Below are 19,252 nucleotides of genomic sequence, written 5' to 3' on the forward strand. Positions count from 1 at the left end.
ACTCATCCATTCGTACATACACGTTAAAATACGCCAACAGGCTCCCAAGTTGATTACGTCGCTCGTGTTGTTTTACATAAATGGTATGAAATAGGTGACTCGAAAAAACTACTAGGTGGAAACTCTGTTGAAGTGATTCTAAATTAAACAAAAGGTGCGAAGCGAAATTTACAGAAGTTTCCATTATATCAAAATGAAACGTCAAGTTATTTTACAACGGTTTACTTAACTTCAAAACGCTGATAATCATTACGAACGGTGACACAGTACGACTACCGTTCGTAAGAGGCAGATGGAGATCCTCGATGATTGGCCACAGGCTTCGTAGATGTTGTATGAAGATTTGTTTCCTAGTTAAGTAATTCGTGGTCACATAGACAACGATAATTTAACCTTAGTACGTTAATTGAATCTGGAAAATTTAAACAAGGCACATTGCCACGAGGTATTTATCGATGCCGACTCATCGCCTAGGCGTCTTCTCGGGGAGTCTTATCCGGGGACCTCTGGAAATTGGTCAAGTCTCTCTCGTGGTTGTCATATTTGTTTGGCTTGGCCTTTATTCTGTCAGGTGTCGCCATGTACCTGTCACAGGTCAGGGAAAAACGTGCTAATTACGTAAGTTACACCGCACGAAGTTCTCCAGCACGTACATTACTCGGTGTTACAAGGGGCGAAATGGCAAGGTAACGATCAGCCGGGTGACCCGCAACCTTTCTCCTCCGGAAAGTTCGCGAAACACGCGTGATGTTCGTCTGGATGTTTATGTACGTGTACACCTTTATACATAAATATAAAGTATATTACACGTTCGAGTTAAAGCGACATCTTAATTAGCAGGTGTATAACTCCGGGCTTCTGCACACCGCGAATTTGCCCGAATTTTTTGCACAGGCATTCTCCTATCAATCTGCCCGAGTGAAACTGTCGAGAGTGATCGAGATAACGAGCGGTGACAACCGTGAATTCCGAGAGCCCCATTTACGTTTGTAGCTTTGTACGATGACGAAAAGCCTCGCGGTGCGGTTATTAACCCGCACGAAATGATCCCGGAAGCCCCGATTTCAAAATAGCTGTTACAAACGGGCTAAATGCCCCGCCTTCGCGACCTTTTTCATGTAAAATATAATAAATAATAATCCGTATAAAACACAATGCCGAGTGCGATCCCGCGTGCACCTTATAGACGGTAATTATAAACTAAGCCACGCGATCGCGGATCGCATTATTTACATAATTGCCACCTTATGGATTACCTCATATTTCTATGGGTGCAGCGTGGCAACGATTTGCGTTATTCGAATCGACGAGATTGTCGATATCGATTCTGCACGTTACGAGTAGCTTTATCGTCTTAACTTTCGTGAATTCCGGGTAAAATCAGCCGATTAAAAAGTACTTGCAAAATTCCGTAGGTGAAAAAATTGTGACTCAGATCCGCGCAGGCGCCAAATCGCCGTAAGTTTTTCGTCTCAATTCATAAAACTCTCAACTACGTAAGGTATTTTACAAGCTAACGGTTACTTGTTTATTTTTCCTGTTTAACGTCAGCTAGCACTTTTTCAACATTGTTTTCGTCCGGTACGAAAGATGCAGGATGGATGGATCGATTTATCAAGATAACGACGTATTTTGACCCAAGCTTGAGTTTTAACAACAAACTGGATTTATCGTCAATGTATACCAGGTTATATATTTCTATAAGGATGTAGCCGCAACGTGGTCTATTTTTATGAAAACGTAATCTCGCTACGAGGGAAAAAATTTAATACATGTATATACGTATACACATGTATACATATACCGACCAAGAGGTACGTACAAAAGAGATGAACGAGTTATTTGGGCCACGGGCAATTGACGAGCAGTTAAAGCATGGATAACATCCGATACGCGTAATAATTATTCGTCGTTTTCTTACACGAGCAGCTTGAGCTGTGAATGTGATGCGCAAGAAATCGCAGCATGTAGTCTAACAGGATTTTTTTATTACTCCCCGAAGGTGGATAATCGGCGTGTGGTGTGGTCCCATTTACGGAGCAATCACGAGGTGGTTAGGAACACCGGCGAATCAGCAAGCGAGGCTTTGAATGGCAAGTAACTACGGTAACACACACTCGACTCGGACACGAATACAAGCTGCGAGTCTCGCGACTTGCCCTTCCATCTTCTCACCTCCTCGTTTCCTCTATACGCGCCTATAATCAACTACATTCGTGTAAAAGTGAAAGTCATGAAAATTGCGCAAGTGCAAAGGCAAAACGCTACGTATCGTAGATGTGGCATAACCGTTATCAACCGACGGTAAAACGCGGTTCAGGCCTCAGGTTTAGAAACCGCACGATCAGCTCCGATTCCTACGATTCAAGAATCGCATTTCTCCAATTTCTTCTTCGATTGGATTACGAAGACAAGATACGACGAGTACCCGTAACCGTATCAGTTTGTGAATATTTGTATATCGAATCGAATCTGAGAAGTTATCGTCATCGTCGTAAAAAAGAAAATAGATTTTGGTTCGTTCGACGTGATAGAGAAAACAGCAAAAAACGATAAGGGTGTATTCCATTGATGATTTGGGACGCACGTAACAGTTGCAATGTTGAAGATACATAAGGAACGAAATTGGCTCAATTCGACTAACCGAGTCCTCTCTCTTATCGTTAAAATAAAACCTCGGAGTCTATATTCCTGCGTCGCTTTCATGTACGAATAATCAGATATTCGGATCCGTGGATGTATAAGCTTATTATCGTAGGATTAGGGGGATGAAATCGTTTACGGAGAGACGCGACGGAGGCATCCGATTTAACCTCGGTGAATGATCGGGAATCGCATCTACGATATATTTCGCAAGCATGTTACAGCCTCTGTATGTTAATGTACACACGCAGGAATATAGGAAGCGGATTTCTCATGAATGAAAGACTATCGAAGTCCGGTTTGCACGATACTGCCCGAGGGGCATAGGAAAGGCAAAATTTCAGAGGCTTCGAGCAACGGCTAAATCAAGCGTCGCTCTTCTCAGGAGGAATATATACCTACCTATCCGCGTTCTGAAAGCAGGTTTTCGACAATCACTCGAGTCGTGCGTCTATTGGTTTAACGTTCGATTTTACCTCGTCTTACATCGGCGCAAATTAGTATTTGAATAAGCAGCGCGACGCCGTAGTGTCGTTTTAATTATTCGATAATAACAGAGCTCCAACGCACACTCGTCTAACAATACCGCTAGTAAAATAGCTTACACGTATAAGGTGCCAAACTTATCGCGACATATTCGACAATGGGTTGTAACACGCACGTGAAAAGTGATATAATATTCGTCGAAAAATTCAGAACATCGGAAGGAGAAATATGTGACGTACATATCTGTTGGTGTATGTGTAAAAGTAGAGGTTCGATAACCTGTCTCAAAAGAACTGCGGAGAAAAGTGTTTTGACACCTTTTTTCTTTGTATTTCGTTCGTACATTTTTTCCGTACGAATTATTTCGAAAGAACAAAAGCTCCGTCGACAGAAAAAAATTAAGCTACCATCGAACTCGGGAGTAAAACATTGAGCTTCGATAGGTGAAAACCGAAAAAACACATTTCGATAGGCTTAATTCCTATACGTAAAATAGACTATCGGCAACGTACGGATAACAAAATAAAACAGTTCAACCGAAACCATGTTACTGTTAAAACGATAATGAAACGAAAATGATTTTCTTGAAGGGTAAAATTCCGTTTTTAAAATTATATGAAACTTTCTAGACTGTACTAAAGTCCGAAAAATAAACGAGGGTAAGTAAAATGAACGCGAAAAGCTGAAATGTGAAATAAAAGTATAGAAAAAAAAAACGTGACTTTTGTGGATCATAAGAATAAAAATATCCTGCATCTAGGAGAGTAAGTAAATCGTGCGTCATAAAGTCGAGAAGATTTTAGCAAGATGAAAGCTACTCAAAGTAAGTATAAGCCGCGGTAGTAAGGCGAGTATATCTGTCGTGCAGCTATTAGTTATAGTGCTATTCTAGTTCGCTAGTTTCGCATCCGTGAATTACAACGACAGAATTAATGCGGCAAACGTTTCTAGAATCGGAATGACCATAAAGTAAGGATAATTGTGCACAGGGTGGTCTGCAAGAATGCCAGAAAGAGAGAGAGAGAGAGAGAGAGCGATGCGCCACGTGCATGCATACGTGCCCAAATATCGGGCCTTACCTGTGCACAAGTGGTGAATAGAAAAGATCGATCCGTTAGAAGTTAGAGAAACCAAAAAAAGTGACACCGAAATAAGGACAATAAGGATAATTTTTCTCCGGAAATTCAACGATCTCGCGTTTTTTTAGTGCTGCAGTTATACGGTCAGGGCAGTTTGGAAATTTGCGCATATCCCGGTGCGCAAAATCGTCGCGTATATTCAATATTACCACGATACATGTACACAACCTGTTTTTGTGTCAGCTGAACCTGTAATCAGGATAATTGCAAGGCGGTAAATACCCGGCTGGAGACAACCCTTCGCCGTTACTTGGTTGAAAAATTATTCTCTCCGCGCCGCGTATCGGGTTTGCGGCTGTTTCGTGCCCAAGGAGGAACAAATTTGGCAACCGCGATATGCGCGATGAATTTTTCGCGCTAAATCGCATTATAACCGTGCGAAATAATTTTCGCGATCTTACGCGACGTCTCACACGTCCCGAGGGCCTCTCGTGCCGGAAACGAATATTTGGATACGTCCAATAAGTGGGAATAAATGAATTCCGATCACGTAGGTATTCGTCATTCGAACGTTTGTCTACGCGCAGGATCCCGACGCATAGCTCTGACTCTCTCTTTGGAGAAAAGGGAAAAAAGGAAGAAGGAAAGAAAAAAAAAAAAAACATACAAAGAGAGGAAACGGCGCGGATCCTGCATATCCGTCGAGAAAAAATATCCCCGAGGAAGAAAATTTATCGCGCGTTTGAATTATTGTTAACAAGTCGCGCGATTGTTGAAACTCCTACGAGTTTTATGTCGCCACGGTTTCGTTGTAACCGAAGCTCATATTTCTCTGAAACATCGCTGCGCTAAGATGAATATTATGAAATTTTTTAATCCTGAAAAATATGGGGAATTAAAAAATTGCCAATCATAAAAACGGGAAAATCTTTATCCACCTCGATTTATCGATATCGACGGGCGCTATTTACCGTGGTAAATGGGGTAGGAAGTAGGTTAAGCCTCGGAAGTGAATACGGGCGCCTAGGCAACGCGGTTGCTGCCTTCTCCGAGTAGGTGAGAGACTTGAAATATGGTCGAATTGTATCAGAGCGCGTGTTCGGACAACCGTAAGACCGATTATAATTCATAGTTCGTTCCACGGTGGCTTGCAGGAGCCGAGTCGGTCCGAGTTGCGATTACGAACGCAGCTCGGATCTCTTCCCGCAAAGTTTTTAAGGTGAAAAGTTTCCCTCCTCCTTCTCCGCCTCCATCCTCTCTCCCAGGATAAGTGCATCGCGCGATAAACCAGCTCGTATCGCGGACCCGACGCAATTGCAGTTCGGGGACAATGCGCGAGGAGGATACACGATTGTGCAGCGATACAGACATCGCACGTATAGTATGCGAAGTCCGGGCGATACTTTCTTGCGATTTAATTTCCCAGGAGAAAAATGTGAAGATTGGTTGACTTTCGGTACCTACGGGTACGAAACCACGTTCACTTTCAGGGTTCCTCCAATTTCTCGAGATACTTTCTCTCCCTTATTCTTTGAACTTTTTTTCAACGCGATTCTCTATATTTGCATAATACAACCCCGGCTTATTTCAACCCCTGCGAATATAAACTTTCGCGAGGGTTTTCCCGATCCATAAAATCGAAGATCTCGCGAATCGGTGTTGCAGGGGTGAAATTAGATTCCGAGGAAAGGAAGGGACGCGAAGGGAAGCGAAGGACAGGATCGAGTTTCTCGGAGAGTCGGGGGTGCGAAGGTGCGAAGACCAGGAACGGATTTAATCGTTCCGTTGTACGCGGGGACGGGCGATTCGCTCGAATCGATCGACGGCCAGCCGCGATCGGCGTCATAAATTAATCCCGAAGGGCTTCGCGACGTGGGTGAGCTACGAGATCAAACCGAGATTACGTACCTGTATCGTTTTCATTCGCGACGAGATTACCCCCCCTCCGAACGTCCGCGTCCTTATCGGTGCAAAGCTTCGCCGGAATCACCCGTCGTTAGTGTATTCATCGAAACTAATCCCGAGATCTCGTCTCACGGAGCGTCAGAGTCCGAGCAGAGCGACTCGTTTCGGGCCAATCGAATGTTCGGTGGTTATTATACGAGCCCCACGCGATATCGTCGAGGTGTTTGGCAAGGGGCAAGATGCAGGTCGGCTACTTTCGGTCGTTAAAGGATTTACGATGCGAACCTGAATTTGGAAACGTGTTATAATTGTGCCTGGTCGAATCTCCGGTAATTATATATATGTATACGTGATATATACGCTCCTCGATACCCGATTCGAAAGACTTTCGATACTGGTATAGTTTATTCCATCAATGAACCCGATTCTAACTCTTCGCCATTCGTGTATTTGGAACGTTAATTTTTGTTACTCGATCGGCCAGTCGTTATTATACGACGATCAGATACCAAGGGGAAATCAATTTTGGTTCTGGGAATCTGTGACGTTTGTTTTGTTTATAGTATACATAGGAAGAGGATGATCGAAGCATATTCTCGAATATTGATTGAAAGATGGGTCGGTGCCGTCTGAAGTGATTTCGTTGGAAGGTGATTTGCGGATAATCACTTGGATCGATCGACGTTGAAACCTCGAGGAGATTTACGCAGACATTAGCGGTTTAATAATCAACGACGAGATCGTGGTTTCTTTTTGACTCGCCTCGAAAGTAACAGTTCGAGAGTAAAATTACGACGACAATTCATTCCTCTTTCTTTTTTCAAACGAGCTTTCGACCTCTGTAATAAAATTTCAAAATTAAACAAACTTGCGGTCACAAGAATTTACGAGCTTTTCGAAGCACCGTGACCAAACGAATTTCTCATTATCCATAACGCAAGAACAGTGAAAAAGAAAGTTTGAATCAGAATGAAACATCGAGAAAGATACGGATGTACGTCTTGGCCTCCGATTAGTCATTCGCCTGCACTAAAAAGATTCGAAAAAAAAAAAAATCGCGCGATTGCATCACGCATGAATGAAAGATCCGATCGCCTCGATCATCGTCCGCATAAATATCACCTACGCAAAGATTCGCGCATTCGCCTGCTGTACCTCGGTTTCAAATCAGCTGCCGCCAGCTCCCGCATGGGATTAAAAAAGTCAAGGGTACCAGCCGTAATACAGCGACGCAATGCGACACGGATCAAGCTGTACAACGATCGCGGTGAAAAGTGGTAACGTCGAACAAGCGATCGGCGGTCGTTCGATCGATCGTTCGTTCCTTCGTTCGTTCGTCATATCTACGATCTAGATCGCGGTCTCTGCCTAGGTGTAATATCAGAGATGTGTGCCGATCGCGAGATCGAGAGACGCGAGGCACGAGTCCGGCCTTTTACACATCCCCGAATGTACGTCCGTGTGTCGGTGCGGGCGCGGATATTCATCGCAAAAGTTAACCAGTCAGTCAGAAACCGTGCGGGACGCTGACTCGGACGGCATGCGCCAGAAGCCGCCCCACGTTCCTCGTGTCAACACAGCGTACGGCAGTCTGGCAGTGCACGCCGTCTACTACTGTCGCAAAATTCGCGCCGCTCCGACACCCGCGGCCCGGGACACGCGTCGCGACGCCTCTTCGTCTTCGCGAGCTTTTCGCGCGCGGACGCTGCAGAGAGTCGCGAAAGCTCGGCAAACGCGAATCACGGGCGGCCCGTTTTTACAACGTTTTTATAATTATACGCAATGTTTAACCAATCGAGCGCGAAAAAACATATTCGTTAGCGAAGTCGGACGAGAACTCGTTCCGTCGCAATTCTTTCTAGACTTTCGCTGTAGAGAACTTTTTATCGACGTTTCTTTCATTTCCTCTTTCACCTTTGTACATATTTGTGCTTAGACATTTGCGCGGTTCCGTGCTGTCGGCGTTTAGCACGAGCCTAATAGTGGCTATCTTTTCTGTGTTTACCTTCAGTTTTGACCTGACGGTTGCCTAGCAATTACACAAGCGTGTTTGGCTGAATTTTAAATCACTCGCTGAACTCTGGGAAGTGGTTTTATTTTACGCAGTTCTGTCTCAAAGATAAGGTGAGAAATGGGTAAGAAGTGCGGTTTCATTCACGGTCAAACTTGGGCTCTGATTCTGTATTATCTCGAATACGTATAAACTATGATATTAAATCTGTATCGGTAAGACAGAAAGGACTTTCTGTTTGAGTGATATCGACAAGGTTGCGCTTCAATTTCGTCCATTGAGTTCCACAGTCACACAATCGAAGCGGAAAGCGGAAAGATTCGTCGTCATTATTACACGTGAGGAAACTATCACGTTATCAAGGTAAGAAAAAAGAATTAAATTACAATCACTTTTTTCAATCAGCCCTGTAATTTTCCTAATTTTGATCCTCGGTGAAACCAACTCGAACTTCCGTAACTGTACCTAAGGATTAGAAAGCAACGTTGAAGGTATCTAACAATAGTGACGACGACGAAGAATTATCGCAAACGACGTACCCTAATTACGCGAATAAGAACAAGGTTGACGAGTGCTTGCATAAATTCCGTCAATGCGCGTTGTCTATGCAGACGGAAAGGCGATTGCACGCGTGAACGCGGTAAGCTTGCAGAAGGTACGCGTCTACGCGGAACCGATTACGCTTATGGCGTGAAAACGAAAGTCCGTAAATAGCCGGGGTATAAGCCTCGTTTTGTGAATCTTGAACGGCACGAACATAGCTGCGGCTATTTAATTTAAGTACAGTTGAATGTGGAGAAATTCTCCAATTCCGAATTAACGTAGAACCTTGACGTAATCTGCCGAGAATATTCCTCTCGTCTCTGGCAAAAGAATAAATTTTTTCGTAAAATTCGCGCGATTTTTACTCAACCACGGTGCAAAAAGACGGAGGAGGAAACGAGAGCCACGATTTTATTAGCTCAATGCAAATATGTGCATGCCCGAGTGTTTCTCGCTTTTAAATTTCGCGCTGAATGAGCAGCGATGCCGCTTAAAAATTGGCGAAACGTTTTCTTTTCGCAGTTTGCAAACGATTAACGCCTTCGGCATTAGCGCGGTGACAGCCAAAGTTCTACGGCGATGAGTTTGACCGGCATATAATACGTGTTATGGTACATGTGTGCATTTGGCGCTCTTTGACGCTCGCTTCGCCACCGAGATGCACATCCGACGTAGTTTAAACGCTGTTAGGTGAGCGGGTGTGGTAATAGCTTGTAAGTTAGAAGACTTGGAGCATCGTTATAAGCGAGTGGCTCCTTCTTTCACTCCGAGTTCGCGATGACAGCCCCGGGCGATTGAAGCGAGGTATGCGAGTCGCGTATTTGGATTCGGACGAGTGTGAAGATACCGGCAGCAAATCACTTCTGCATCTGGGAGTCGGGGAATCCAATCCAATTTCAGAACTGGAAATCCCGGAATTCCGCATTTCTGGTATCGAACCAGATCGAAGAATTGGGCTGCTTGGTTTGGGATCGCCTTGACCAGTACCGAAAATACGAACTCGGTCAGGCGGTTATCATTTAACAAAGAACTCAGTTGCTGGTAAGAAATCAGTGCGTATCAACAAAAATCAGTGATACAAGTAAAATATCAGGGCCTGTGAAATCTACTTCAATTGTTATCAATTATCGTGCAGATACGAGGAACAAAGTTTGATCTACTTTTAGTTGTTGCGGTTCTTTTAACTCTTCAGAAAAGTAGTTGGTTTCGAAAATTTTTTATATTTTCTGCAATGGCGTATCCGTTGCATGAAACTTTTAACAACTCTTATCTGTATTTATATCATAGATTTAGATTACTACGTGAAAATTGAAGTCACTTTGCTAGATAACGGTAATCGGACTACCCTCTGTTTCTGGATATTAATTATCTACGTACTTTGAGAAGATTGGTTGGTAAAACGTCGATGATAATCAATAATTCTATTACAAGACAATCGTACACTGAGTATTCAATGAATTATTCAATTCGGATACAAGTTACAAAGATTTCTTAAGCGTAAAATGTGCAAAGTACCGGAATTAATGACCAAAAGTTGAGAAATTGACACTTCGTTTGAAATCACTTCAAAATGGTTAAAAATCTGGTAGATTCGTTTCATTTCATTACATTACGACCAATTTCATTCCGACAACTGTTGTTTCCAAATTCACCAAAACGCTTTTTTTTTATCATTTTGGCGTTGTTAAATATTCGATTTTACAACATTTTAACGATATTATTAACGATCACCAAATGGAGAAGATTCTAAATTATTATAACCTCATTTTTTCAACCATTGTACGAAGCTTTTTCAGGCTTTGTTTGTAATGCCAGTACTTCATAGATTTGTATTTTTTGAAAGATCGTATCTCGTAATATATCGGTAATGAAAATATTCCATTTCCAGTGAACCGACATCTTCGAACAATTCTTATGATTCCTTAGCGAGGGTCCAAATTGCAGACAAATATGTATCACCCTAAACGAATCTGAATGTTTTTCACCTTGTCGAAGTTTTCTTACCCCGATCGCTTAGGAAACCAAAGGAAATCTGAATCCCTTCCGAAACTTGCATCCCTCCCCCTAGATTTTCATACGCTTTTGCACATCTTTCGCAAATTATATGAGAACCGGTGGGAATATCGGATATGAGTTGGCGAGAGCGCTGTAACGTTATCCAAAATGGGCTTTGCACGTGTGTCAAATGTGCTTGCGAATTTTCCGCAGCCGATTTGGCCCCAGTTCGGCAGGAATCACGGAAAATCCCGGAGCGGGTGGCAGACGCGGATAGGCGGGAATCGCCTGGAAAATCCGAAATTTAATTTTTCACTAGACTTGCTCGTTGACTGATGCACGATCGAGTCCCGAGACGACGGCGTTAAACGCTTAGCGAAAATTCAGCCGAGCTCCCGAGTTCCCATTATCGTCGATCTCTCCCCGTGCAACGCGTATTTCCCGCGATAACAAACGTCGCCTCATTGCTGAGTTCTCGTATCGCTCTCGTGCATCTGAAAACATGCAAATTTTCTTCTACCGCAGATTTTTAGCCGAAGATTGCGTTCCGGAAGAAGGAACGCGGCCCGAGTTAAAACCCGAGAAATTATTATCACGAGAAACTAGGCGAAGAATTACGAACCCTTGGTCAGTCCGTATTTTATATCGTTCCAGAATTCCGAACCTGCGGATGATCAACTCAGCGATTCCAAGTGACGAGGAAGCTCCAAGGATTCATATTTCACAGTGAACCCCATCGATCTGTGGAATGCTAAAAATTCTAAACAGTCCAAATTTCCGATGGTTCCAAGTCTCGAAATTCTTTGGAATAAATCGTTCGAATTCCTCGTGCGAATTTTTAGGCACTAATCGGAGTTAATAAAAATTTCCGCAATAAAATTCGACGTGATAGTAAAGAAGAGTTTTGTTCACTGTCCGAACTCCGACCCTCGCCCAGTAACTCCGGGAGCTTTGACCTTGCGGAATCCGCGTAGTGACATCGACAGGACGGTGACGTCATCGGGGGGTGGGTTCGCAGAAGAATTGGGAATAGAATTTCTCCACTGGAGGGATAAGTCGCACGTTTTTCCGTACAGCTCGAGCCTGCTCCGCGAGGTTTCAAGTGGTTCGATTTATGCGGTCGTGAGTAAATCCGACGTGACATAGAATCGCCAGCGGCTTTTGATAGCCTCGTATATGCTGTAACTGGACCGAAAAGGGAGACGATGAGGTGCTGAGCTTGCGGCATAACGGATCGACTCGTAAAACGATAATTCGCGAATCACACGCGCTCGTAACGGGCCTGTATCGTTATCATTATACGCGACGAAGATGTAGCGCAAGATAAAATTGACCGTTCGAAAACTGCCGGGAATTTAGTTTTATCGGCTCCGAGGCGCGAAAATAATATACCACCAATATTCGAGGCTCTAAAATAGATATAGAAGCTTTAAGGTCTAAGCTCTTCCTCGTGCAGCTTGAGGACATTTATTACCGCATCGCTGCTTCCCCTTCCAGGATTTAGAGCTTAATATTTTTTCTCGTAGGTGTTGTGTATGTTTTCTGGTCCTTGAGGATGTTATCAAAATTTAATATTAAATATAATATATCCTCGGCGTAAGGTGGATTTTATGAAAGTAATATATATGTATATATATATGTATATATATATAAACGTTATTAATGTTCCAGACGTGCCTTTCGGTTGACGAACTGAAAAAGAGAGGGAAAATTGAAACAACAAGAATTTCAATTTAGCGCTTCGTTCAAAAATTCCGAAAATTGTCGAAGGCAGAAAATGTGTTGCGTCATCTCAAGAGAGCAAAGGCCTAATGTATTAACGGGAGAAACGAATATAAACCCGTCGCTTGTTTGCACTCGGCATATTTGACAGGCCGTCAGTTTCAATCAGCATCTAAAACAGAATTGAGGCTCATCGCTGCATAACACAAGCATAAGGATTTTTAGTCTAGTTTTCTAATTCTCCATGTGTTTTCGATAACGTGAATCGATTCGGGCTGTTAAAATGTTGAAAAATTCAGATTTGTCAAACTCTGATATCCTCGAATATCTAATTTGAATCACTGCCAAGCACCCGATCGTCTAGAAATTAACAACGATCATTCCTGTCGCCAAGGAATCGCGAAAATTTCATTGAAATTAGTTCAATCTCACATTCACAGAACCTGATACGTCGTAATTTTAAACTCCGGGTGTAATAAATTTAGCAAAAGCACAGAGAGAGATAGAGAGAGAATATAGCAGTCCGTACATTAATATTGTAATTCGTTAACATTCGTAATCGCTCTGTAATCAATCCTCCGAGATTAAACCGTAGAAATAACGTCGTGCTGTATCCTATACGAATCATTCTCCAACATCACAAAAAAGTCGTTCGTATATGCTTATCCACCAGTTTGAGCTGTGTTGAATGGTAATAAAGACGTATATCATTGTTCGGACAGGAAATGTAAGCGTTGAAAGTTCTCCCACAATATGATCAGCCTGCGGGTGATCGGTTGACAAGTATAATAAAAAGTCTTGTAAGCCGGGCGTTGAGACACGTGTGCGAGAGGAATCACCTACTCCACGTACAGTAGGCAGAAGGGTGCCAAGAGATGATTTGAGAAGCGCGTAACCTTGATGTAGGGTTACGTTAAGCTTGCAGGTTTGTCTGAATTACGCAACAGAGTCTCGGTCCATATATTTAAAATAAATACGGCCAGAGCTGTCGGAGAAGCGGTTCGCGGTCAGGTTTGATGTGTGTTATTAAAATAGTCACCGAGAGTGTTATTAATACCGGGAGAGCAGGGAAGAGGACACACTCGGGTAAAGATTGGAACATTTGCTAAGGCAAACAAAAACAAACGGTAGAGAAAATTGAACATTGGCGAACCGCGTCATCGGAATCGCTTATATTCACCTACGGTGAACGGATAAATTAACCGTAGAGACCTCTGAAAAGATCGCGCTCTCACGTATGATGTTAGTAGGTATAATATGAACACACGAATGTGAATACGCGTTTCGCGTATGTAACGCGATTGCGCAACGACAATTTAGAGGGCATTGACAGACGCGTCTACAGGTTACGCAAGTCTCTCTCAATGCTCTGTTCTACCGGCAACTAAATCGGCAGCTTAGCTCAGCTTCTAGCTTGGCTCAACGGGCCCGACTCACCTCACCTCGAAGCATTTTTTAATTACCTGCTCCAACCAGCGAATCGAATTTCGTCGCGTTCTCGTTCGCCAACGGTCGAAATATCAGAGACCATGAAACGGCAGCTTTTGCGATCCTAGACCGAGTCTGCGATTGTTGCAAATTTAGTCAACCAATCCCTAAAGCGAGAGGAAAAATTCTTGCGGTTTGGCCTGTAACTTCATCAGCTTTTCCACGGGAATTAATTCAGCATCGAACAAATTACACCCAAAGCCTGCAGTGATTTACCGAGATCTGCGCAGACTGCTTCCGATTTATGAAACCAGTTTCGGGTAAAATCCGCCGTTTTACCGAACCGACGTCTGTACGACTGTATTAATATTATACCCGAGTAGGTATATCGAGTCTGGGATCTCCTGAGCTAATTAGATTCATCCGATTACGTTTTAATTAGCATACTCGTAATTATCCGCAATACGTTCGCTTCGGTTTGTCATGTGCCTGAAGCAAAACTCGCGGACGAAACGAAAGATATTCCGTAATCCGGTGTCTGCAGACCCGCCGTTTTAATTGCCACGTTTTATTCCCTTTTTCCTACCCTCTCGTTTTATTTTCACGCTCTTCTTTCACTTGAGATAATTGGAAAACTTCTCCGTGAGAAAGATGTGCAGCTTGAGCGGCATAAGTTAGCCTGTTAAACGTACGGTGCGCGTGTTCGTTTGTATTATAAGTGTAAGAGCGCGTGTAAAAATATTTTGGGATGACGAACATCCAATAATCGGCATCTCGCACGACGGAGCGATCTTCGAACCGGTAGATCGATCAGCCATCTGGTAACACACGTTATACGCATACCTACGACTCGTACGCTACATCGTAAAATTAAATCCAACGACGAAACATGGCTGTTTTTTTATTTGTGCCAGAGATTGATATGCCGTGTGTTAAACTTCCGTTCAAACTTACATTCGCTTCCGCCACGTGTCTCGCGTTCACCGTTCGATCAAATACCGCTCATTTACGATTACGGAGAGATTTACGGTAGAAAATAAATTACAGAAGCTGAGGTGGAAGAAAAATTGAAGCGACCTTCGCGAGATCGTCGTGATTAGTTTAATTGGCCCGACAGCTGCGGCAATGCTTGCGGTTTAATTCATCGACGTTTGAAAAGAAGATCCATTAATTCCCTCGGGATCGGGTAAAAGCGCGAGACTCCCGGGGGTGAAAAAGCGGCGCGCACAAGTCGCCCTGGGTGCCTGATTGTCTTTATTGCGACCCCACGTGGCTTACCGGTTTTATCCATTACGAACGCATAGCGGCGCACTTCTAGAAACTGAGTAACCGAAAGTATCCTGCCTCGATGACCCGGTATTTCCCAGTCTGCGATCGGCGACCGACGAGGCGAAACCAGGAGCTCGACTTCCAGTCTTCGTTGGTACTCCTTACCAGCGAAAATTATAAATTTCCTCTCTTCCCCTCGTACGTTTCGACTCTGGGTGATAACCGTGGGGGTTTTTGAGGGAGAAACCGAGTCCACGAGGATTTCTCTTTTTTGAGTATCTGTCATTTTCTATTTTCAATTTCAAGATTCCACCGCTTGGCATGCGACAAGTCGAGGCTAGGCGGACATGTGTCCTTCTGACGGCTCTGCTCGCCACGTTTTTCGGGGGTGTTGACGCCAGGACGTTCACTCTGGGCTACATCACCGGCTCGAAACGGAGACCCGAAGATATGGAGTACCAGAGACCCGGCCTCCTAATTTCCGGGGCGATAAGCCTGGCGGTGGATGAGGTGAGGACGATTTTTTATTCGCTTTCAGCCCTCGATCGCCGAACTCTGACCTTGCGGGGCGTAAACCGAGTTTTGCGATTCGATACGAGTTTAATTACACATTATAATATGCGTTGATGATTCGAGGGAGTTCTATACGCGACGGTTCCTCCGGGAAAAAGGTTGCGAAAAAATCCCGTAATAAACGGAGAAGTGAAAAGAAAACGGAAAGTAGGAAGGCTTTTGAACTTCGTAATTACTCGTCGAGATAAATGCTAATCAAGCTCTTCTCCGCGGGACTGTCGGTTCTCCAATTTGGATTTTTAAACAAGCCTGAAAATTGAAACTCAAGAAACTCTCCCTGTTAATTGGACCACCTTTCCACCCTCGATATCTCGACTTCTTTTATCGCCCAGAGACGAAACTCTCTGCGATGAAAAGAAATATTTCAATTACTGGATATACCTTCAGTTATTTGGTATTAGTCTGAAGTTATGTGGGCAAAAAGTTGAGTAGGGTCTTATTCTCGTCATCTCGGCACTTTGGTGAACGAAAAAAAACTGTGTACGTCGTACATCAAGCTTCGATACTTTGTCAAATTCCGCTTGATAAAAGACGGTAATATTTTCCAGTCGGAACGAAACCTTGCTTTTGGGTGCGGGGTAAAATTAAGTTTCTTACTCGACGTAACGATTCGATTAGTCAGTTTGAAAAGTTAAATTCTATGCTCTGTAAACGCATGAAAAATAAATATTTCTCCGTGAGTTTGCCAATCTTTTAAAAATACGTTGATGAAAAATGGGGGGTAAAGTTTTTTGCATTTCTCCCGCCAGGCCCCCCAGCTAAGTACATCTGAAATAGAATATCGTGTTTAAAAATGATTCGATGGTTCGAAATAACCGGCAGACGCGGTGCGCGGCTTAGTCGGCATGACTAATCAATTGCCTAAATCCCGTGCGGTATCTATTTGAAGTAGATTGAAACGTTCCTGTGTGACTTCGCGGTAAAAGCACACCGGCCGGCGAGCCCGCAGCGTAATTACTCGAGTTAGGAACAAATCGGGTGCGAGTTAGTTGGTAATTTTGCAACGTTTGTGCGTATGCGGGGGGCCCGCATAACCCGAAAGCCTAGTTCCCGAAGGGAACCGTGATTGGCTACGTGACGGATAAAAAACTCGACTGCAGGCTTTTCTTCCCCGCACAATCGACAGAAATCAGTGGTTGAAATGGCGGGGAGAGTGTCCGCCAAACTCGGGGAAATCTAATAAACTTCATAAAGCTTTCGTTATCCGCCTTATTGCGGACCTCGTCGGGCTTTTTACTCGAAAGGTTAACTCGGGCGAACTGGCGAAACGGGGACACAAACTCGATTTCATTGTCGCCGAGACCTACGGCGAAGAGGAGACCAGCATTCTCATGACCGCCGATCTATGGACCAAAAATATCAGCGCCTACATCGGACCCCAGGAAACTTGCATTCACGAGGGACGGATGGCCGCTGCTTTCAACCTACCCATGATTTCCTACGTAAGTTTTTTCTTCCTCTCTTATTCGCCTCCAGCATCGGCTCGGTATCTAATTAACCCCCAGTCAAGCAGGTACCAGTCGTTATTTTCTGCAGCATGCGATGATATCGACAAACGAGGTACTCGATTTACCGATTATACAGTTGCTTGGATTTTGGCTGGTTCTCTTAGTTTTAGAATATTGAAAATTTGAAGAACTTCGACACATCATGTTTGCGTACGATCTATACTGAATTGAAATGAAAATCGGGACGATGCGATGTAGCGAACATTTTTTTAGGGGATGTATTTTTTGTCTCATTGGCTAGTGAGACGGGACCAATTTCACTATTCGGTTATAACCTGACAATGCCGAGGTATTTTGATGATAAATAAGTCTTCATAAATTTCACATTGTCGATAAGCCGAATCGAGGATAACAAGTCGTATAGATTTGTTTTCAGCATTCCGAGTTACGATTAGAATTTGCAAGACAAAAGCGCGTGCTTTCGTAATTTGTCAAAGTCGCCGGATGCCATTCGGCATCCTGAAACGGCGTTCAATTACGTCACATAACACACAAGGAGCTGGTACGCGTACACGGTGAGCGTCGTCACGCGACACTTTGATAACGAATTACCAAAGTTGAGTCGAGGGTCGGAGTTACGACATCGTCAGGTCGCAATTATACTCGAGATAGTAGACGTAGCCGGGGTTCTAAACCGGGCAGTAATTCAGAAAGTGCTTCGTGCCTCGAGTTGCAGGCGTCTTTCGGAGAAGCCGGCAGGAGGTCCGTGCCTCTCTTGGCTCTGATTATTCCCGACTTCCGCTCGGCCGGGCCGATAAAATCGTGGAAACCGCGCACGAACGAACCGCGAGCTTATCTGACGATGGATTTTTGGGTCAGCTCGGAGGGGTCGAAGGATCGCCGAGCTTTGGTGCCGATTAAACCGTGCCCGTAAATACCGCGGTACCTGCGTTGTGTAGCTGCCGGAGCTTTTGCCGATTTAAAAGAACCGGCGAGGAAACTTCTTTAATTAAATTCCCGCTCCGAGAGATTGCTGCATGCACTTTACCAGCTTTGCGTCAATCTGTATTCCGAAGCTATTCCGCGACGTTGCGTTGTACGGTAGTTGGATATATTGCCACATGTATTTCCTGAATTTCAGCGAGCTTTGCAGTTGAACAACAGCGGGACGCGTGACTTAATTTTCATTCTCTTCGTACAGCGGTGATATATTTTTCAGCGAAAGCATGCCTGTCTCCAGCTCTCGTTTCCGCGTGCATGAAGACCATTTCACAGAAACGTTTGAACCGAGTTTCTTGCCTCACACTCGCACTTACGGCTGTTTTTCCTCGGCGTTCGCACAGCCGGCTGAGTAAACCGCGAGCAAAATGCAAATGCCGAACTAGTTCGCCGGCTCCGTCGTTACCTCTTCCTGTCCTTCAACTCATTTATTTATTCTCCGTTCTTTCCTCATTTTATACTCTGTAACGGAGAGACGAGAAGAGGAGGATTAGGAATCTCTCGTTGCGCGGGTTTCGATTTTCCGTAAAATGGAGCGGATTTTGATCCCCCGTGGGTTGATTTTTCGAATATTTACGCACGCGGATGAGGAGACGAGGAGCGAAGAACGTAAGTAAGAGCCGGTCCGTCGAAAAGTTTTTATCGCAGTATATCGAACTAACGATGAGATGTCGACGCCTCGCCGAACGGCTGCCCGGATAGTCGATAACCAAGTTCCGAACTCTGTATTCCACACGATATTACTCTTTTTTTCCTCCTTTTACGCAGTTTTGCACGCATCGGGAAACTTCGGACAAAGCAGAGTTTCCAACTTTCGCAAGAACCCGACCACCGGACACCCAGATATCCAAATCGGTCGTCTCGGTCCTGCTCGCCTTCAACTGGACCAAAGTGAGTATCAGTTTTTGCAAGGAAACGATTTCCTCCCAATTCAACCGCAGTTTCTGCTCTCGCTTTCGTATTATATACGAGCAGTCCTGTATCCGCGTTCCTTCGTTCCAAGATTCCCTCGCCTACACGATCGGCCGAAAGGTCGATCGCCTCTCAAAATCCGCGGATGACAAATAACGCTTCGTCTCTGCGGGGCCAATTTCTTCCTTGCGGGATATTTTTCCCCCTACAAGAAAATAAACAAACATTCCTCGCACCTG

General features: G+C 44.2%; 1 protein-coding gene across 2 annotated transcripts in view; it reads left to right on the top strand.

Annotated features, from left to right (window-relative positions):
• Positions 1-7,674: 7,674 nt before the first annotated feature.
• The window catches only part of LOC124211045 (guanylate cyclase 32E), a 30,413-nt gene continuing 18,835 nt past the window's right edge, over positions 7,675-19,252 (top strand). Inside the window, exons 1-4 of one of the 2 annotated variants that reach the window (XM_046609689.2) lie at positions 7,675-8,487; positions 15,388-15,591; positions 16,899-17,096; positions 18,870-18,992. In XM_046609689.2, coding sequence (XP_046465645.1) covers positions 15,403-15,591; positions 16,899-17,096; positions 18,870-18,992 — 510 coding nt within the window. In that variant the 5' untranslated portion in view covers positions 7,675-8,487; positions 15,388-15,402. Of the gene's footprint in view, positions 8,488-15,159; positions 15,280-15,387; positions 15,592-16,898; positions 17,097-18,869; positions 18,993-19,252 lie in introns of those variants that run through there. The other variant, XM_046609690.2, reaches the window with a different exon arrangement.

The sequence above is a fragment of the Neodiprion pinetum genome, chromosome 2, assembly GCF_021155775.2.
Source record: "Neodiprion pinetum isolate iyNeoPine1 chromosome 2, iyNeoPine1.2, whole genome shotgun sequence".
Classification (NCBI taxonomy): Eukaryota; Metazoa; Arthropoda; class Insecta; order Hymenoptera; family Diprionidae; genus Neodiprion; species Neodiprion pinetum.